Source organism: Pyrus communis, chromosome 3 (assembly GCF_041283825.1).
Source record: "Pyrus communis isolate YQ-2024b chromosome 3, ASM4128382v1, whole genome shotgun sequence".
In the NCBI taxonomy this organism is placed as follows: domain Eukaryota; kingdom Viridiplantae; phylum Streptophyta; class Magnoliopsida; order Rosales; family Rosaceae; genus Pyrus; species Pyrus communis.
In genome coordinates, this window is record NC_142567.1 from 27,826,705 (window position 1) to 27,848,093 (window position 21,389).

General features: G+C 36.4%; 3 protein-coding genes across 7 annotated transcripts; 1 reads left to right on the forward strand and 2 right to left on the reverse strand.

The window, feature by feature from the left end:
- Positions 1-1,066: 1,066 nt before the first annotated feature.
- Positions 1,067-1,743, reverse strand: LOC137715403 (photosystem I reaction center subunit V, chloroplastic). The gene has a single exon (XM_068454723.2). The coding sequence runs from the start codon at positions 1,665-1,667 to the stop codon at positions 1,176-1,178; it is 492 nt and encodes a 163-aa protein (XP_068310824.1). The 5' UTR covers positions 1,668-1,743; the 3' UTR covers positions 1,067-1,175.
- Positions 1,744-2,438: 695 nt separating this feature from the next.
- On the reverse strand, positions 2,439-7,191 carry LOC137715509 (putative WD repeat-containing protein C2A9.03). Of its 3 annotated transcripts, none has more exons than XM_068454858.2 (10): positions 6,961-7,191; positions 5,582-5,732; positions 5,218-5,385; positions 5,009-5,095; positions 4,628-4,762; positions 4,440-4,550; positions 3,925-4,016; positions 3,730-3,835; positions 3,371-3,457; positions 2,439-3,274 (listed from the first exon to the last, which is right to left on the reverse strand). In XM_068454858.2, exons 2-10 carry the CDS (start codon positions 5,708-5,710, stop codon positions 2,861-2,863), a joined length of 1,329 nt encoding a protein of 442 aa, XP_068310959.1. In that variant the 5' UTR covers positions 5,711-5,732; positions 6,961-7,191; the 3' UTR covers positions 2,439-2,860. The 3 variants fall into 3 exon arrangements, with proteins under 3 accessions (XP_068310959.1, XP_088547750.1, XP_088547751.1); XM_088691624.1 differs by having other exon boundaries at positions 5,218-5,380; positions 6,961-7,168; XM_088691625.1 differs by lacking the exon at positions 5,582-5,732 and having other exon boundaries at positions 6,961-7,140.
- Positions 7,192-12,559: 5,368 nt separating this feature from the next.
- Positions 12,560-18,696, forward strand: LOC137716128 (actin-related protein 8). 3 transcript variants are annotated; one of them, XR_015961042.1, is made up of 13 exons: positions 12,575-13,036; positions 14,670-14,755; positions 15,040-15,110; positions 15,276-15,343; positions 15,659-15,720; positions 15,844-15,941; positions 16,125-16,206; positions 16,651-16,793; positions 17,166-17,314; positions 17,606-17,739; positions 17,851-17,969; positions 18,267-18,569; positions 18,630-18,696. XR_015961042.1 is itself a non-coding variant. In XM_068455527.2 (12 exons), the coding sequence occupies exons 1-12, from the start codon at positions 12,705-12,707 to the stop codon at positions 18,342-18,344; spliced, it is 1,422 nt and encodes a 473-aa protein (XP_068311628.2). In that variant the 5' UTR covers positions 12,560-12,704; the 3' UTR covers positions 18,345-18,696. The 3 variants fall into 3 exon arrangements, 1 of the variants encoding a protein (XP_068311628.2); XM_068455527.2 differs by having other exon boundaries at positions 12,560-13,036; positions 18,267-18,696; XR_015961043.1 differs by lacking the exon at positions 17,606-17,739 and having other exon boundaries at positions 18,267-18,696.
- The last annotated feature ends 2,693 nt before the right edge of the window (positions 18,697-21,389 follow it).

Below are 21,389 nucleotides of genomic sequence, written 5' to 3' on the forward strand. Positions count from 1 at the left end.
ATCCCTTAAATTAATTTTTTGGTAAATTAACTCCCTGAACTATTTAAAATCAATCAATTAACTCTTTGTCGTTAGATTTCGTCCACTATTCCGTCAAATTCAAGGGCAAATTAATCTTTTTTATCATCAATTCTTACTTGTCAGTTATAACAACCAATAAAATAATGGCATGTGGACACAGAATAATTCAAAAACTCATAGCATAATAAGAAACATAAAGAAACCAAACGTTTGCATAACGGACCATTTATTATGTGTCCACATGTCACATCCCAGCCCGGGACGGATCACTTTCTGGCCCCGCTCCACCACCATAGCACGATATTGTCCGCTTTGGGCTTACCATTCCCTCACGGTTTTGTTTCTAGGAACTTACACGAGAACTTCCCAATGGGTCACCCATCCTAGGAATGCTCTCGTGCGCTACTCACTTAACTTCGGAGTTCCCATGGAATCCAAAGCCAGTGAGCTCCCAAAAGACCTCGTGCTAGGTAGGGATGAGAATATACATTTAAGGATCACTCCCTTGGGCGATGTGGGATGTCACACCACATGTTATAATTTTATTGGTAGTTATAAGTGATGTGTAAGAATTGATGACAAAAAGACTAATTTGCCCTTGAATTTGACAGAATAATGGACAAAATCTAACGACAAGGGATTAATTAGCTGATTTTAAATAATTTAAGAGGTTAATTTACCAAAAAAATCGTTCATGGGTCAAACAACAATTTACCCGAAAAAGAATGGTACTCCAAAACTATGAAATAAGGAATGTCCCAAATTCATCATAGTTGTTGATGCCTCAAGGAGAGAGGGAGGGGGGCGGTGGGGGGGTGTGTTTTGTGGGGGTGTTCAATTTAAAGAATTGAAGGAGTGCATTGCATGATGGATTTGGATACCCTTGAGAACATGAAATAATAGCTAGTAAATTCCAAATTCCAACAAAACACATGCATTCAAACTCAAAACGAAGAACTTAATTGGCTAGTCCTGCCTCTAGTGTTGTTACTTGGAAGAAACACGAAACAAAAAATTAAAAAAAAACAAAGAAAAGCATGAGAACTTCCCAAACTAGCGATTCATTGATAAGCTATACAAATTACAAACAAGAGAGAGACCTCACAACAACATGATATGGATTCAACTCAAATTTAAATTCAAAATGATAATATTTATTCAAAGAACTTGGGATCATAGCCATTGCTAGAGGTGGCCAAGATGTAGTAAGCCACGATGTGACCGATAGAACCCCAAGCCAAAACATCCACAATGTTGAACCCAACAGGGTCATTAGACTTGAGGAGGCTCACATACTCCTTAGCCCTAGTGTCCCCAGCCTCAAAGTGCGTCACCCCGTTCTGCTCCGGCAACCCTTGCTTGGCCACATTCTCTCTCTGGAAGTTGAAGAAAACAAACCTCCCAAGGAAGAGAGAGAGGCCGGTGCTCAGGCTGATGACCAGTGATGGGTTCAGCTCAGCTTTGACGACGCATGAACTTCTCCTGGTGCTGGGTGCATGCAAACCCAGCTTGGTGGGAGGGGTGGACCTGGTGAGGGGTCTGAGGCCTTGGAAGGAGATTTGGGTTGGTGATAGGGTTTGGTGGTGCCTTGTGGCTGTGGAGGAGATGGACGGGGCTGAGAACAGGGCGGAGGAGGTGGCTGCCATTATTGGTTGTGGAGGAGGAGGGTGTTGGGCTGTGGAAGTTTGATGAAAAGTGGAGGTTGGTTTTGTGGAGGAGATGAGATTTGTAGAGTAGTGGAGAAAGGGGTGATATATCTCTACTGGTTCTGTGGAGGTTGTGAGGATGGGAAAGTGGGAGGGAAAGATTTTGGATGGTGAGTTGGCACTGGTTTATTGGTTCCTTTTGGATTACAGATTTTTGGATGGTGAGTCAGCTTGTAAATTTAGGACTGCTGCTGCATAGACTAAGAAAAAATATCTACTTTTAGATCATATGAGGTGTTAATATGGGGAAATCATTCTCCTCTTGAATATTTCTGTTTATTTTTGTATGTTGATTCTATTTTGATTTGTTCAATATAAAGATCATAAATAAAGAGGATGTTGTGTATGAAGAGAAAAAAATGTGTACAAATCACTTCAAATATCAACAATGTCGATAAATCCAATCATTGTGCGCTTGGTTAACAGCCTATTGACATAATGTCAACAGACCATTTTCCAATTGACATAATATCTACCAATATCAAATTTGCGTTATTTTTCTCGTTCATCAAATACTCTCCTTTCTTTCTTTTTTTCTTTTTTTTTGTGCTTCGATATTTTACACTAGGGAGGGAGAGTTCACCGGAACCACGTAATAGACAGCCTAATTTGGCATCGAATTCGTTTAAGGAGCTCATCAAGAAATCATTTTCCAAGATAATAGGGTTCTATATTTGATAAAAGAAATAGAACCCACAAAGAGAAGGCAAGGGAACAAAAGTAAACTTGTTTAGTAGAATTATTACAGTAAGTTTTACTCTATATCAAACTCATCACTTGGGATCCAAGAATCCAACAAGATGATTGGTAGCTTCTTTCCCACATAACAAGTCCCACATTGAGGTAAAGTTTCAAAAACGCAAAACAGCCAATGTCTTTCGCCCCAAGACACACCGGTTCTTCCCCATTTGTTTCGACCACCATTGCCTTAGCCTTCTGTACATTCCTCCCTTTTACACACTTTCTATGGGGAGAAAAGGACGGAACACCAACAACAAAGCTACTATTGCACATAATACTACATTTACATCCACAACCTCTTCCCACTGCGAGAAAAACGTTACTAGGCTCTGCAATCGCACTGAGGAATGAGCAGCGCCAACACTCATTCGCAGTTTGCTTATTGAAGTCGGTCAAATAAAAGAGTCAAGGTAAGCATAGTTCCGGCTCCGGCCATACTCAAGAAGACTACCGTATGTACGATCCCACACTCCAATAAAAAGTGACTCCGTGTCCGGACTGAATGATATGCCAGATATCTCGCCAAAGAAATCAATTTCCTGTTCCTTCTCGTACCCACTTTTCACATCATAGACGTGCACAAAGTCTGCTGGCTCTGCCATCATCATATGCTGACCATCAGAAGTATACCGGATTGACCGAATAGCTCCAAGGTTCCCCTTCAAAACAGCAACTGACTTGGAAAGGTTTCGAACATCCCAAATCCGGCAGGTTTTGTCCTGGTTCCCAGTAGCAAAGGTCATACCATCGGGATGCCATGCTGATGCAAAGGAGAAATCCAAGTGCCCACTTAAAGACATTACCGTCTGCAAAAGAAACTCATACAAATCATCACACTTCCTTTCCTAGCTCAAGGAATAAACATCACGAGAAAGTCAATTGACAAAGTCTGAGATATATACCTTTCCAGTTTGAGAGTTTACCAAAATCCCTTCTGGATTGTCTCCAACAATCACAAGAAGTTTACCATCGGGACTCAAAGAAGTATGCTGCAAACAAAGCATAGAGGTGCATCGAAGTTTAGCAAAACTGACTAGAGAAAGCATTCAAGTTATTGGATTTCCACATGTGAAACGTGACCCAATGAAAAATCAGCATTGGATGGAATGAGGTAGTTTGCAAATTTGCAGTTGAAAAATAGCTGCCAACTATCATATATCACTTGCAGGACCAAAAATATAGAACCCTCCATGAAAGAAATGTCAGCAAATGTAATGAGATAAACATCCAGTCATTTCCAAAAAAGCTGCAGGAGACTCACATTCACAGGCCAAGGATACCGGAAATGCTTAGTAAGCTGAAATTTCTCCATGTCAAAGTCTCTGACTCCACAGTCATTATTAGAGGCTGTAAAGTGAACTGCCCCACTGCGAAATTCAAGGGGACTATATCAGTTATAGGTTCATGATTGGAATTTGGAAATGAGAAACCCCAACCTCATGAAAAAACCAAGTACCTGGGACTGTCATAAATCTCAACAGCATTTGTTATCGCATTATCGTCATAAGTTGTCCTCGAGCAAAAGCTAACTCCTGGACGATCAAGATGCTGCAGAGCAGTCAAAGATAAGATAAATCTGTCAGCATTGAGCGTTTCTCTTTATTAGTTCTTCAAAGAGAGAAAAATGAAACTAAAAGGGATCTTGTAGAGACAGCCGAATGACAGAATGCTTATACAGGATGTAGTCAAGTATCAAAGGTTTAATACACACTGATACCACAACATTCAAAGTTAAAACTTAAAGTTCATCCAGAAGATCCATCTGGTATGAAGTAGCACCCATATAGCTAAAGCAAAGGATAAATAACATTTGTGTTTCGGCACCACCCCTACGGTGCAAGTGAACCATGTACAATGTCACAACTGATAAGTGCAAACCAAGCAATGTTGACAACATAAGCACAAGAGAAGTGCAATAAATGCTCATTCATTTATTTTCTTACTTAGTAAACTGAATTATTTGCAACTCACCTTGCAAATAAGTTCACCCTGGAATCCTCCAGCAACCAGCAACTTATCTTTTACAGCAAGAGTACTAACTTGAGTCTGTGTAAACCCCTCCAAGAGACTTCCAGGATGTTTCTACATGGGAAGAATAGAAATATCAGTTTCCAATGAAGACTTGGCTGTCGAACAAAAAGTTATCTAAAAACGCTTACCTCCGATGGTGTCACATGTCCAGAAACGTTGAGAACCTCAGACTTTGTGCAACTTAAGGAAGACCAATGAACGATGGAAAAATGTGACATCAGATAGACGTCATGCTTGGAAGTAGCCCAGACCAAGTTACGCAACTGCATTACCAAGCAAAGATAAAACATCTCAGTCAAATAAGAGACAGCAAAGGGCTACATTATAATTCAGTGTCTGTCAAATTGTTTAAGGGCATTGCAAGCAAAAGTTGACCCCAAGTTATAAGTCAAGTTAGCAAATATAAGTCCTATCAGTTCTATTATATGCGAGTGAGAAAATTTCATCCAAAGTTGACATGCGCAGAAAATAGCCAATAAGAACAAAAGGATAGCTCGCACCCAGCACACCTGAAAATGAAGAATGGTTGATTTCACCGATCTAGCATTTCGTCTGAACTCATAATATACAGATCCTTTCTTTGTATCTTTGCAATCCTATTTACCGAGGAGGAAAAAAATCATCATCAAGTTACTCTTCTAAGTTGAAATTGACACTTCAGCATCAATTAAAAATTTGGATAACGAATAAAAAATGTGGAAAAACAGTAGTTATTTACCTTCCCTGATCCTTCTCCAGAATTAGGGATATTCTCATAATTCTTGTATTGTTCTAACCTAGTCTGTCGGTATTTCTCTCTAGTAATGCTAAGTCTATCCCAAGGAATACCTTGGATGTCTTTTCCTTTTCTTGCTTGAGCAGCAGTTGTATCAGCTACTTTACTATTCTGCATGAGATTCATACATTAGTCCCAGCTATATACAGAACTAACTACAGTGATCATGAAATGTGAAATGCTCATACAAACTTTGAGTTGTTTGAATGCCCAAAAGCCATATCATAAAATAGTGTTAGACATGAATAGTTTCTTGAAGCTGTGAATATTTGACATATCTAGTAAGACATGTTAGTATATCACAAACCAAGTAGTCATATTCATCAACATCGGAATCTGAGCCGCCCATTTCTCTACCGTGAAACTCGTCATCCATATCATCATCTACATCTTCCATTTCGTATTCATCCTCCACATAACCAGCGTAATGGGACATATTCTTCCCAACAATGCCACAACTAGCACCAACAAAGATTCAAGCCAGTTACTTAAGAATCAGCATACAAAACAATACCAACGATCAACGTATATTGCAAAAACCAAGATGTGAACAGGTCGAAATTCTAACTTACTAAATAAGATAATTAAATAACAAAACAAACAAAGGTATAAACTACTCATGTTGTTGTGTCATTGCTAACTATGAACAGATATTAAGATAAAACATGAAAATGAAATTCGTGATATACCCATGGTTGGAGCAACTTTTTTGAAGGAATATATTTAATTAACACGTGCATTAGGCAATAAAAATTAGAAACTAATATAAACTCCAAAAACCTGATTAAAATAAAAGGCAGAGAAGAAAAGAATCAGGAAAACCATAACAACTAGACCGATATTCACACAATAAGAATGAAGAATGAAAACAACTAGGTCGAGCATGTGCTCGACTACAATATATATGTCACTGAGTTGCCATGCTTGGAAATTCAATATCATAAAACGCCACAGTTGTAGCAATACAAGTTTTGCCCAAAAATGAAGCTGCAAAGGGTTATAACTTCGCTATCAAAGCCAACAGTCAAGCACCCAACCATGGATTCCTTTCGTAATCTTTGAGAGGATTAAATCAGATATGATGACACCATCAAAAGTAGCTCATTGGAGAATATACCAGCGTAACCAAATTATTCTTAACACCGAAAAATTAAAACTTTAATTTTGGCAGCATCAATCGGCAAAGTATAATCATAGGAAAATGCTTCCTCGTACAAAAGGGTTCAATTTGACAAAGTTTTGCTCATTATTAAGCTTTTCCCTTTATTCCCCTCACCAACATTGCACGTGAAATGCAAATGAAATTCATAATTTTCCAGAGTTTTAGCAACTTGACTGCGGGCATATATTTAATTTACACATACATTAGACAATACAAAAATTACAAATAAAAACCAAAACACTAATTGGAATTAAAAGAGGTGAAAAATCCCACTTTGTATGTGCTCAGAAATCAAACAAGAACATACACTAATTAAAATAAAATAAAATATGAAATTCTGGAACAGTTGCACGTACCAATCCACAAATTTACCCTAACCCCCAATCAAATATACAAAAATGAAAGGGAAATTGGGGGAAAACAACAACAGAATAATCAAAAGACACCAGTCAGAAAAAACCCCAAAAAAGTCACAATTGGTAATTGAAATTCACGCAAAAAAGAAGAAAAATTGAAAATTTCACCTTTCGTTTGTTCTGGGAATTGAGAAGCTCGGAAGGAGCAGCTCTTCGGATCTGGAAATCCCGAATTGAGAAACTGAAATCTCAAACCCTAGTCAAGAAGAAGTTCAGATCCAGGGAGAAGAGAGGGGAGAGAGAGGGAGGTGAGAGAGAGTGCGTAATATTATTTTCTCTCTACCGACTGGTGTTTTCGGATTGTCGAGCGAAAGACAAAGGTTGAGTGGAACCTTACGTATTGGTTTGGTACCGATGGCTTTTTATAAAAAGTAGGTATAAAAAAAAATAAATAAAAAAAAAACCAAGCTTAAAAAAATATTTAGCAAATATTTAAAAATAATTTATTTTTACAGTTTTTAGTGAAAAAAAGTTGAAAATCGTTAAACAGCAAAAATGAGTTTTGAAAAAAAAAAAAAAAGTTAAAAACATGAAGCAGTATAAATGTTGGATTATATGTTGAATGCTGGATTATGATTTCTTGTTAAACGTTGAATTATATATTTAAGAGAAAGTTTATAAATATTTTTCTTTTAAAAATAAAGTATATTTAGTAATTCACATTTATTTGTTAAGAAAATTAAATTAATGGCACATCTAGTATTATACATTTTTTAGTCATTTCACACAGTTATAGCTGTTTTACATAAAAGTTTACTAAACACTATAATACTGTTTTTTTTTCCAAAAGTACTTTTACAAAAAAAATTTACTAAACACTCTACTGCTTTATTTCACAGCACAGCAGAAACAGTTTTTTTTTCAAAGCACAGCAATACCAAACCAGCCCCGAAAAGGACATGCTTTCTTTGTTGTGTGCGTATTTGTATTTCTACTATATTTATGTTGTATTTGCCTATTTGGTGTTGTATTTTCATAGATTTGGTTAGTTAGATGTTGGGTAAATTACTCAAAACTATCTCAATTATTGGTAAAACCACATTCTCATACCTCATATTTTAAAAATTACAATGTCATACTTGTTGTAATGTCAGACATCCGTCAGTTTTTCTGTTAAATGCTGGTATGGCTTAAGGCGGACCTTCTCTTGCCAGCTAAGTAAAAATATAATTAAATATTAATAAATTAAAGATAAAATTATTTAAATATTTTTATTAAAAATGTAGGACTCACCGCTACAAACCAATCAACCTCATCCTTTCCCCAATCCACCAGTCTTCTCCTCTCTCCACCAAAAAAAAAAATGGTAAATTACACTTTACCACCTCAGGTTTGGGGTCGATTTCAATTCCTTACAACATCTTTGAAATATTTCACTTTCAAACCTCAAGTACTATTTTATTTCAATATAATACCTCCGTTACATTTTTCATCAATTGATCCGTTAAGTGTTGACGTAGCTGCTATATTTATGTCACGTGGCTGCCAAATGTCTACCACGTGGCAAAAAAAATTTAATTTTTTTTTAAAAAACCTTAATCTTCTATATTAAAAAAAAAACAAAAAACAAAACAAAACCAAAAACAAAAGTTGAACCCGCAACCCCACTACCCACCCAACCTACAACCTAGAAGAAGAAGAAGAAGAGGAGAGGAAAAGAAAGGAAAAAAAAATCCATCTTCATCTTCCCCGACTCCCTTTCCTTGCAACCCACCATTTTCTTCCCCTTCCCGTCTTCCCTAAACCCACCGTGCACCCATCCTTCACCTCCTCATCTGCACCCACTACCTGCAACCCATAAAAGAAAAGAAAAAAAAAACCATCTCCCTTTCCCTGCAACCCAGATCTCGTTTTCCCCAATAAGGAGTGGGGTGTATAGAGGAGGAAAGATGATGCGTGCGAGGGTAGGTGCGCTGGTTTTTTTTTTTTTTTCCTCTTCTTTCTGGGTTGCAGGTTGGGCTCGGGTTGGGGAAGGGGAAGATAGGTGCGCGGAGGAGGTGAATGATGGGTGCAGAGGAGGTGGTGGAGGATGGGTGCGAAGGGATGGAAGACGATGAGGCTTCGACCGGGGGGGGGGGGGATATGGGATCTGGGATGGAAGACGATGAGTCTTCGACTGAGGGGGGATATGGGATCTGGGTTTCGCAGGGGATGGGGGGATCTGGGTTTTTTCTTTTTGTTCAAGGTTCTGGGGGTGGGGTGATGAGATTTGGATTTTCTAAACTTTTTTTTTTTTTTTTAATTTAGAAGATTAAGGTTTTTTTTTTTTTTTTAAAGTTAAAATTTTTTTTTTTTTTGCCCCATGACGCATATTTGGCAGCCACGTCAGCACTTAACAAATCAATGGATGAAAAATGTAACGGAGGTATTATATTGAAATAAAATAATACTTGAGGTATGAAAGTGAAATGTTTTAAAGATGTTGTAAGGAATTGAAATTGACCCAAAACCTGAGGTGGTAAAGTGTAATTTACCCAAGAAAAAAAACCCAGATTTTCTTTTGCAGGTGATCGATTCGACTTCCATTCACAACTAATTTTCAGACTTCACCATCAACGGCTTAACCAGATTCCACCGTCAATTTCTCGATGGGTCCCTTCGGGCTTGGGGACGGAGTCGAATTTGGGGATCTGGAAGGAGATGAGGTAGAAGGCCGGGATGCTGGGGTCGAAGTAAAGGTAGAAGATGTTGCCGATGAGGGTGATGAGGTTGATGACGATGAGGAGGAAGGCACAAAAGACGCAGTAGCAACTGCTACTTTGGGGGAAAGGAAGGGGGGATTGGGTTCCCGTGGTGGTGGTCTGACTACAGGTTGCCCTTGTTGATGTGGATCTCGGTATCTTGGCTGTTTCTGGAGCATTGGTTTAATTGGGCGTTATTGTGGGTCTCAGTATCCGTGCGTTTTTTTAATTGTGATGAATTTTGAAATGTCGATTTGAATTTCTAGGCAAAAGATGAAATAGGTTGTGAAATTTTAAGGATGAAGGTGAAGAATGGAGAAAGAAAGGGAAGAGAGCCGGTTCAATTTGAGAGGGAGAGAAAAAATAGGAGATCCCGAGAGAGAAAGAGAGAGAGAATTGTGGAGGCGGGCTCCAAATTTTATAGAAATATTTAAATAATTTTGATCTTAATTTATTAATATTTAAATAATATTTGTATCCAATTAGGCTAAGGAGTGGGCCCCGCCTTAAGCTATGTCAGCATTTAACAAAAAAATTGACGGAGGTTTGACATTGCAACAAATTCGTAAGATGATGTATGACATTGTAATTTTTAAAACATGAAATATGAGATTGTAGTTCAACCATAATTGAGGTAGTTTTATGTAATTTACCCTTACATATTTATTTGTTTTCTATCTTTTGAAAGAGGGTTTTTTTTATTATTTTTTAATTTTGTAATTTTGTAGTTTTATGTAATTTTGTAATTTACCCGTGGCTGACCACCACGCCCAGCCTGATCTTGATCAGCTTATTCCTGCTGTTGCCGAGATTACTCTCGCCATTGTCGATGCCAGCATCGCTACTGCCAGAGCATGTGCCCCAACTTTCACTCCGTAGGATGACTTTCATACCTAAACCATGTTCATGCTCTTGGATCATATTAGAGAGATACTTAGAGAACTAAGTGATGCCACGAGGGACTTGCAACTCTCTCGAGCTCAGGATGCAATTAGAGCCTCCACCACCAGGGTGGAGATGCAATCTACAATACAATCTCGTGGAGTAATGGCCCAAGCAAGAGCACCCTTGAGCAACTTCAGACATCTCAACTTTGGCCTTCCAAGTCTAAGCCACCTCCGCTTCGAGGACAGACCTCGACCGCAAAGTGGAGATGACCCGTTTATCTACGAACTTGGAGCGGAAGGTTCTGTCGAACAAACTCGCTCAACTTCTTGTAAAGTATTTAAAGGGGTTCAAACGTTGAATTAAAAATTCCAATTTGAATCCTAAAATTTTATAAGGATGATACTGAGAAATTTTTACTTATGATTAGAACACAAGTGGTACATTACGTGTTTTAATAGGAATGATGAGAAATTTTACTTTTTAAGTTATTAACTTTTTACTATTTATATAGTAATACGTTATGTATCTTCATGTGTACTGATCACACTGAAAAATCTCTAGATAATACTTAAGTACTCGACTGACTGGATCACTCAAAGAAAAACACGTGTCTTTATATTCTATACTCATGTTTTGCTTTTAACTCATAACCATCATCCCTCTTCTCCTACACTTTCACGCCAATTACAGATACTTCCCCAACCACCATTCTCTTACCACACGATCTTAAGTGTTTTGATTTGGTTAGGTGCCCACTTGGGTACTTCTGGGCGCTCCCAGACAGCCTAGGCGGTGTCAAGGCGGCGGTGCTAGGCGGTCCTTTTTTTCTAGCCTTCTCTCGTAGCCGCCGTTCCCTGGTCACCTTCTACATCTGGTTGCACCGAGTCACGACCTCACCTCAGATTTCCTGATGAAATTTGAGTGACAGAGAGAGAGAGGGAGAAGGAGATGAAGGGAGAGAGAGATAGAACAATCTGCTGCGAAGGGATTGAGGGGGAGGGAGATGGAGGTCGCTTTTCTGTGCAGAGACGGAGACAGGAGAGAGAAACGGCGAATGAGATTGAACTTGAAGAGAAAAGTGGGTGGGTGCGGCTAACTTTACTTTAATAAAGTGTTTTTAATTAAAAGTTTGACAATTTTTTGAAGATTTTTATCCACCTTCAATTTTTTTAAAGAAAATATGGCCCAATAATAATTTGAAGGTTATGATCGAAAATAAACTCTTAAGCTTTATACAATACTTATATATTATAATAAATATTTATTCTTGTATGTTTTGTATTTTATTTTTATCAACATGTATGATTTTTTTGTGTAAAAATGCACTTATTTATATATTATATAATAAATTTATTCAAAAAATACAAATCCATCTAGTCCGTCTATGCATCTACCTAAGCGTTAAGCCTCATTTCACCTTTCAGATTAGCACCTAGTATTTTATAGAACCATGGGTAGAGGACGATGGATGGAGAAGGCGAGAGATGGATGGCAGGGTAATTTTTTGGTAAAGAGAGAAGAGTCATGTTTGGTTAGTAGAATAATTCATGTTTGGCTTAGAGTAATAAAGCTGTTTAGTTATGTTTTATGGAAATTAAAGATGAACAGGATTAGTATATTGGGTACTCACTAGGAGTATCCAAGTATTTTTTATTTAGCAAATTCAAACATTTTCGGAAAAAGAGCTAAATAAAAATTGGGTTCGGCCATTTAGTACTATTGTTTAGTGATATTTTTCTTTACTTGTGGTTCGATTCTTGATAAAGATAAATTTGAACCATATTATAACTTTAACCATTATATCAAATTTCACGGACTCAAATTCATTAATTGGATGAATTTAGTGGAAATGATCTGGAGATTTCCCCTTAGTTGAGATAATATGGTTTGTTCAAAAAAAAAAAATTGGGGTTCGGAATTGGCCGTTGATAGGTGGGGAAAAAGATCATTGATGGATTATTTTGTTAGGGATCTAATGAATTCCGTGATCGTGATCGTTCATCGTACATTGTGCGATCTGAAATCAACCAGATCCTTTTCCGGTTGTGGCAGGGAAAGCTCCCACGTGTCGACACCCGCAGATCCCACGTCATCAATTTCTGCCTCCTCAGTTTCCGGAAAAAACCATCCGCTACGGCACAAAGCATACCAACCACTCGAGACGACTCCCAGCTTCGTTTGTTTCCGTGGAAACTAGAACTTTCTCGCCCAACTTTCACGAGAAAATTCTACGCGGCAAAAATTGAAAAGAAAAAAGCTAATCGTCGTGGTTCAAAGAAAACCATGACGACGTTGATCAGAAAAGCGTGGGAGTTGGTGTCGAGCCGCACGTTTTCAAGTTCAGAGTCAACGTCGTCGTCTTCTTCTTCGAGCTCTCCGTCGGCGACGCCAGGTTCCGGGGCGTTCGATCGGCTGCCAACGGACCTACTGATGAAAATCGTGAGACTGGTGGGGCCTAAGGAAGCGGCGAAGTTGAGCGTCGTGTGCAGAGCGTGGCGGTGCGTCGTCTCCGAGAACGAGCTGTGGATTTTCTTTCTGCAGAAGCAGGAGGAGGAGACTTATTGGGAATCCCTTGTTTTCTCGGAAACCCATTTGAGATTCGGATACCCACTTCAGTATGTTCAATTTCAAGCATTTCCCACTTCTCAATTTTTTATATTTAATCTGCTCAGCTGAAAAATCCCACTTTGGGATTCAATTTTGACGTCTTTGTTATGCATTTAAAATAAGAAAATTAGAACTAGATGCCTCGTGTTAGCTTTGAAAGGCTAAACATTTATGTTTTTTAAGTTTTTGATTAAGTTTTGAAACATTTGATTAAGGTACTCAGACTTAAATTATTTCAGATTAATTGAAATTAATTTACATTTAAATATCTGTTATATATTTTAAATAATTTTAACTATATTTAAGTCTAAAAATTTAAACTTTTCAAATCTAAATCGTATGGAAACATACCAACGTCAAACGAAAATGTACTAACCCCGCATTAAAACGTATCCAATTATAAATTATATTAAAATGAATATTCATCTTTTTAGAATGTTTAAAAATATGTTTGATTTATACATAATACTCTAGATAATCTTGTATTTTTGGGAGATAAGTCTCTGGAATAACTTTTAGTTGATCAGAGATAAATCCTTATTATTGTAAATAATGCTAAATAATAACGATAAATCATATAATTTTGAATTAACAAAAATGTTATTATCCGTTGATTAATGACTTTTTCTAGAAAGAAAAAATAATTAATTAAAGTAATTTAAACTTTTACATTGTTAACGACTCTTTCTATTAAAAAAATAATAATTAATTAAAATAATTTCTCATTATTAGAACAAAAAGTAATAAAACTTATGTTTTGAAACCTAAAATTCAAATGTACAAAAAACTAAATGAACCAAAAATTTAAATGTACTAAGAAGCCAAATGGACAAAAAATTCAAATGTACCAAGTAATTAAATATATCGTTATAATCAAACGTACCTAACAACGAGTTTTGTTACATTCTATTTAATTTACTAAAATAAATATTTTAATAAAAAATTTTAAAAAATCTTAAATTATCATAATAAGAGATGCATAAAAATAGGAGGGAAAAAAGGAATGCTAACGTGAATAGACTTCTAATGAAGTAAAATGAAATAAAATTAAAGTACCAAAATTGTAGGGAAAATGTTTAATCAAATTTGCAAAAGGAATGGATGTTTAGTCTATGACGTTTAAAAACGAGGCGTCTAATTCAAAATGTCTCTTTAAATATAAATAATTTTGAATTCAAAGTAGTGTTAAATGACCGAGAGTTTACTGAGAAATTTTGTTTTTTTTTTTTTTTGCCGGGAAAGTTCAAGACTTGGTAGCAGCTTAGTTCATAAGTTCTAAAGTCTATATTTATTGGTCAAATGAATATTTTTAGTTTAAATTGTTATTAGTGCTAGTAAAGGTTGGAATTTTTACTGACAGAGATTTTTTATTTTTGGCAAAGTTGTGTAAAGGTGTGATTTTTAAGTGGTCGAACATAAAGAATGTCAGAATTGTGAAAGGGATTTTAATTGGTTGTACTTGTTCGTTGTGATAGTCGAGTGTTAATATCTTGGAGAAAACGGTACACCATTGTTTTGGTGAGGAAACCATCGACTTGTCCAGTGAATTTGTTCTTTAATGCCGAAATAATGTATATGCTGCTCAGTGCTTGTTCATTGAGTTTTATGGTCGAGCTTATTCAAATATAAATTTTATTGTAGAACATTCTCGGGCGAGAGTCCCCAGTTGTCCTATATGGGTATTTATAGTCAACGAGTTCAAGTTCCTGGTTCTGCTATCATTGACGGTGAGTGTCTCTAACCTCCACACACATTAACTATTTATTATGTTTGAGAATGCTGACATAATTTTTCGCTTGTTAATCCAAATATTGAAAGCATATCTTCATTTCTGTGGTATTTTGTTAAGAAGCTTGTAAACAATAGCTATTCAATGTTTTGGTATCACTATTATCTACCATCCATAGTGATATACATAGAGTTATGATTTTGTTTTTGTTAGCAAACTTTGGACTTTATCTAGCTTCGACATAAACTATTCCCTCATTTTCTCTTTACATTTGTTGGGAAGGGGGCTCTGGCTATTGCAAGTTTGGCTGGAGCAAATACGCATGTCCATCAGGCCAGTCAGCAACTTTTTTGGTGAGATGTTTATTTCAGCTCACAGTCAAGAAGTTCTTTTGCATATAACTTCCATTCCACATGATTGTTAGATTGTTTCAATCTATCTTTCACTTTTAATTCCATACTTTGGGTTTTTCTTGCCATGTCTATCACTACAATGTTCTGGAATAATATGACTTGCAGGAATTTGGTAATGTTGAGTCGCCGATGCACTCTAGACTCCGCCATTTTTTTGTGACTATTTATAGCAGGTGTGCTATTCTATCATTTTAGTTTTCATTATTTTGATGTATTAGTCAAGCAACGTCATAGTTAAAGAAGCTTGCGGCTGTTCTTCTTGATGCAATCCTCTTTCTCTTAGTTACATATATTTCTTTATTCAATCTGCATGTTCAGTGACTTAAATACAAGTGAGCACATTTAAGATACTTCTCTGCTAAAATTTCATTTTAAAAGTATAGAAGAAACTGCACTGCCTTCATTATCATGTGGAACACTGGTTTACATCGATGCCTTTGAATCTTAGATAGCAGGTATAGCTGATATGTGATTGTGTTTCTTCTTAGAATGCAGGTGAAACCATCTTCGCAGCCCGTGGTTTTGTCTATACCTATTTGCCATTATGATGGTGAGTTGCTACCCTAGAGTTATAACTTGGATTGGTTGCATCAATTCTCTTTGTCTTGTTATCCTTCACAGGGTATTGTCTTCATCCTCCTAATGTGCTATTTTTTCCTTATTTTTGGTCTAGATACTGAATCTGCTAAAGCATCAAGACGGCAACTCAAAGAAGCCATATACAAAGTACTTTTTGACATGAATGTCCCTGCTGTCTGTGCCATTAATCAGGTAAACTGTTCTCCTTCCCCTCCATAATAATATATATGTTGTCCATAAACCATATGGAAGAAGGGGACCTAATGCGTTGCAATCATGCAAAGTTGTCATGTCATCTGGAACTGCATCTCTCAGTGTATAAATGGTTTATTTGAGTCTCGGTCCAGTATTCATTGTCTGCTTTTGAAACTGTAGGCAACTTTAGCTTTGTATGCAGCAAGAAGAACTTCAGGGATTGTTGTAAACATCGGTTTCCAAGCCACTTCTATTGTTCCAAGTAAGCTATCCTACGTTCCATCTTCCTCATGATTTCAGAATTATTAACTGCTGAGAAAAGGATTTCTGGTCACACTTGATGCTTTCGTAGGGACTGTGCATAGTTTCTCATTTACAACACACTTTACAATTGTGTTGTAAATTTTTTTTCTTCACAGTTACTCAAATGTTGGTTTACATCTCATTTTTTAGCTGGCAATCTGGCATTGTGTGACTTGTAGTTCTAGGCATGCTTTTTTACTTTTACTTCTTTAGATATTCTCTAGAAAAATTCTTCCACTATTTTTGTTAAGAATGGTCCACAGTACTTTTCAGTTCCAATAAATATTTTTCTTTGTTTGTTTGTGGAGATGCTTTTTTTTTTTTCTTTTTTTTTTTTTTTACACTTTTGGTTGCTTGGGACTCTTGAAATTTTGTACTTAAAGCGATACTATTGTGTTTACAGTTCTAAATGGTAAAGTAATGCGCAAGGTGGGTGTGGAGGTTATGGGATTGGGAGCCCTGAGGCTTACAGGGTTCCTTAGGGAGCTATTGCACAGGAAAAATATCAATTTTGACTCATTGTACACTGTTCGGACTGTGAAAGAGGTATAGCTGTTATCCTTTCATGGTGCAGGCTATGGTCATTGAATTTTTATCGGTATAGAATACTGTCCATCAGTGTAAATGCACATTAACCAGTAGCATGCCACAATTCTTTATAAGAGGATATTTTTCCAGTTCTAGTTTTTGTTCTTTCTTCTCATGTCATAGTCGTATAGGGAAGTTTATTGGTCGAATGATAAATAGGAAGTTACCAAGTGAGCTCAACACCATGGGGCAAGAAGTTCAGTTTGCCCCATGGTTTACTGGTTGAAATATTGAATTGTGGAAGCTTAGAAACAAAGTGTATTCGTTAGTATGGTAAATCATGGAAGAAAGAATTTTCAATTTCATGTCTCATTGGTTGACTTTATTCAGAAACTATGTTATGTTGCTGAGGATTATGAAGCTGAGCTATCTAAAAATACACAAGCTTCATTTGTATGTGGTGGAGAAGAATGTTTTACTGTTTCAAAAGAGCGGTTTCAAACAGGAGAGATCTTATTCCAGCCACAGCTTGCAGGACTGTAAGTACCACTGGAAAGTTTTAGATTTATTGCTCTCTGTTTTTCTCTCCTCATCTCCCTTTCCCCATTTTGAGAACTAGTAAATTCTCTAGCACCCATTTCATAAGCAAGTATCAACTCTGTGTTGTATTCATCAAATTGGTGCCTATGGTTGGTTCAGGTCTGATCTCGAGCATGTCGTGTAAAATCGTTGATAATCTTTTATGTCCAGATTTCACCAATAGCTTATTAGGAATACAGAACTTCAAGGGGAAATTATATTTGAAACTTATAGTATCATATTTTGTATAGGGGTACCATGAGTTTGCATCAGGCTGTTGCTCTTTGTATGGAACATTGCCATTTGGCAGAACTAACAGGAGACAATGCTTGGTTCAAGACAGTAGTTTTGTCAGGAGGCACTGCATGTTTACCAGGACTCGCAGGCATCATTCAAATACAAGAAACTTTTCCGTGTCTTTTTTTATAATGGAATATGCATTTGAAATCTTACTAACAAACTCTTATCTTTTATCTTTCGATATTTTTATATTCAGGAAGGTTAGAGAAGGAATTACATGGAGTTCTCCCTCCATTTCTGTCTGATGGAATCACAGTCATTCCCCCTCCATATGGTGCAGAAACAGCATGGTTTGGGGCCAAGATCATCAGCAATGTAAGCTCTGTCACTATCTCTATCGAAGTGTTTGCATTTATGACTCAAACATACGACATTTCGTATATTGACATTGCAAAACATCTTCCAAAAACCCCGTGTTTGAAGAACATATAGATTTCATCGACTATGATCATATAATCTCTTTACAACTTTCACATTGCAAGTCATCCATACATTTTCAGTTTCAGAACAATATCACATATCTGGCTTTCTTCAAGTGACTTGTGGAGTAAGTTTTATGGCAGAGCAGAGTTTCACATTTTGTTTGCTATAATTTACCTGGTAATAATGCAGCTGAGCACCTTCCCTGGCCCTTGGTGCATGACAAAGAAGCAGTTCCGGTACAAGTCCAGAATCAAGTTTATGTGGTGAAAAATAATCTGGTTTATGCTCACACTGCCGACCCCACTTAGTGGGATAAGACTTTTGTGTTCTTCTTGTTGTATACTCGAGCACTGCCATAGCCTGTATGTGATATAATGGTGGACCACACAAGGTTAATTTTCTGATTACTTCCTACACAGAGCAGATAGGTTGTTTTCAAGAACACACCAAAACTGGAATCATTTATTTGTAGCTATAATCGTCCTTGAATCAGTGGACCTCACTTAATGAGATAAGGTTTTGTTGTTATTCGTGTAATCGTCCTTGGATAAGAATTCTATGATGTAGCTAATCTTACAATGTTAAAAATAAAGCAAGCTTATATGTCACGTTGAATGTACTTCCTGGGTTTGATATTTATTGCAAGAATATTTCTTTGTTATTTTGACAGGAGAGTGTTTTTGGACTAGTGTCGGGATTTTATACAACAACAAAGCATTTTTCTACTAAGTGGGGTCGGTTATATGAATCCTAGAACGTCATTGCGCTCGGTTAACACAATTTCGTTCAGAATTCATTATCATAAGGATTTGACGTAAAATGGGAGTTCCGGTTGTTGACTATCTAACAACAAAGAAGCTTTGTACTTCTATTTTCCTTGATTGATCATATGCTTTACCTTTGAAGTGGGGTAATCAATGAGATGGTGGTGAGCAAAAATGTACTTTAATTTGTAAGATATTCTTATTTTGTTATACCATAAATTTGGACTACACATTAAGGTAGGAATCTTCTTAATTACATAGTGCGATAATACAAATAATCTTTTGTTTCCTAACACATTCTGCAAGAGAACATTTTCTTTTAAAAGGTTAAAAGAAGAAGATAACGCTTTGTGCGTGTGAGGAAATTGTGATGATAAACCCTTTTTTAGCACGACGAAAATTTTGAGTTTTGATTCTTATGAGTAGGAATCAAACTGACACAGTAGGTCGAAAAATTCAAGCCCAATAGAGTGATTTCAAATTTCAGTTGTTGTGTTTAACATGCGAGTTTCATGAGTTCGGTTTTTAGAAAATATGATTACTAAAACTGTTACACTCACCCCGCTACAAAAACAATGTCACGGGAAAAAAACGCAAGCACATAAAAATTACTGGGGAAGGACTAAGGATATGCTTTCATTGCTACTTCAAGTAAGAATGTATGCCAAAAGCAAGTTTGAAGAAAGAACGAGTAGATGGAGTAGTATGGTGGAAGGGGATTCCGTGGACTACCAAGTGAAGGAAATGAGAAGTTATGATATAAAGCAAAAGCATTATTCCTTCAATTTCAGTCCGGATTTCTTAGCGAGCCATCTCTCATCTCTCTGCTTCCATACTTCCATTCCATGTAAGTGCTTTTTTGAGATGCGAAATCTATTTAATTTAATATAATTTACATTTGAAATAATATGCTTGAATTCTTGCTTATTCAAATTTGCATCCTAAAGAAGTATCTGTAAGTTCTTCCTGAAAAAGCATTTGTCATGTGTTTCTTCATAAACAACTTCTATGACCCATAAACACTTTTAACTCTTCTTCCAAAAGCAGCCAAAGACTTGTCATTGAAATGTTTTTTACCTAAAACAAGCTAAAAGCATTTCTAACCATAAAAATTGTTCAATGTCTTTATAAAAACACAGTAGAAGCGCTTATAAACATAAGATTTTTCTAGAAAAGCATTCCTAAATGGCTCGCACGGTCAAAAATGTTTTTTTATTGTCTAAAACGCTTTTAATTATTTTCGAAACAATCACAATCCAAAACATGCCCTCCTCATATAGTGAAAATTTTGCACATTCTAAACTACCCTATTCTGATATGCCAGTGCCCAAATTGTCTTTAAACATTCTTGAAGCCTTTTTTCATCAGTCATCACATACTGCAGCAGCAGCCGCAGGCATTTCTCCATCTTGAAGAGCATCAAGTCTCGTGTAAATTTTCCTTTTAAAGGTATTGTCTTTTTACTCCATATCCAAATCTGCCTGTCCTTAATATGAATTTATATCTGTGTTTGTCCTTTTTTATTTGTCTTTCTTTATTTACTCTCAATTTCGAGGCCAATTTGTTTACGACGCTTAGGACATGTCTCTAAGCTTGTAGCTAGGACATGAACCATAATGTGGGATTCATTAATACTAAAAGATTTAAGAAAATTCAATGAAAAAAAAAAAACACTAGAATTTCTCAAACCTTTCTCTTAACGAGTTTTACTTTTTGCAGTTCGACGGTTGCCATTGCTTAAGGTTCCTCGTAACATTTGCTTACTTGTTCTTGGATGGGTTGCTTCGTTCTTTCAATCTAGATACCTTCATTTCTCCTGAAGAAGCTGTTAATATACTCTCCTGAGGAACAACAAGCAAGCCTCGTGTGAATTTTCCTTTGAAGGTATTGGCTTTTTACTCCTTATCCAAATCTACGTGTCCTTACTATGAATTTATATTTGTATTTCGTCCTTTTTTTTATTTGCTTTTCTCTGTTTACTCTTTGTGCTGGATTCTTTGGTCCATTTGTATTCCTGATGTTAAACCCGAAATCCATTGGGAATTTGTGAATTCATACAATTTGGGATCATTGATACAACCTTTCATGTAAAGAAAAAAAATTAATAAAATTACAGCTTAGTCTAAACCTTTATGGGATTTATTTCTTTGTGCATGTTAGGAAATTTTGCATTTTCATATGTAATTATAATTTCACAAAAAAAAAAAAAAAAAAAAAAAAGCATGTAAATAATGCTATCCAGCTGAAGAGGCATATATATTGTTAGAATTTCAACTCTCCTCTGGATCTTATTCTTTGATGTATTAGGTAATGGACAAAACTTCACAAATAGGGAATAACTAGAAACACACAAGATTATACTGGTTTAGTAGAACCTTTGCCTTTGTTCAGTTGTGATTTCTTTGGGTAAAGAAACCACGGCTTCTTTGATTACTTATAAAGCGTATAATGCTATTGTAAACCCTAAAACTAATCCCTCTTTTCCCTCAACTGTCTAATTGTTTTCTGCTATCTTTTTAGCCTTGCCGCACCTTATTTATAAGTATAG

Coding starts and splice junctions, on each gene's coding strand:
- LOC137715403 (XM_068454723.2), bottom strand. CDS start 1,667: ATGGCAGCCACCTCCTCCGCCCTGTTCTCAGCCCCGTCCATCTCCTCC.
- LOC137715509 (XM_068454858.2), bottom strand. CDS start 5,710: ATGTCCCATTACGCTGGTTATGTGGAGGATGAATACGAAATGGAAGAT. Junction 5,386..5,581: donor TTGATGAATATGACTACTTG/GTTTGTGATATA, acceptor AATCTCATGCAG/AATAGTAAAGTAGCTGATAC. Junction 3,458..3,729: donor GGTATCCTTGGCCTGTGAAT/GTGAGTCTCCTG, acceptor CTTTGTTTGCAG/CATACTTCTTTGAGTCCCGA.
- LOC137716128 (XM_068455527.2), top strand. CDS start 12,705: ATGACGACGTTGATCAGAAAAGCGTGGGAGTTGGTGTCGAGCCGCACG. Junction 15,344..15,658: donor TTTGTGACTATTTATAGCAG/GTGTGCTATTCT, acceptor GTTTCTTCTTAG/AATGCAGGTGAAACCATCTT. Junction 17,970..18,266: donor GGGCCAAGATCATCAGCAAT/GTAAGCTCTGTC, acceptor GTAATAATGCAG/CTGAGCACCTTCCCTGGCCC.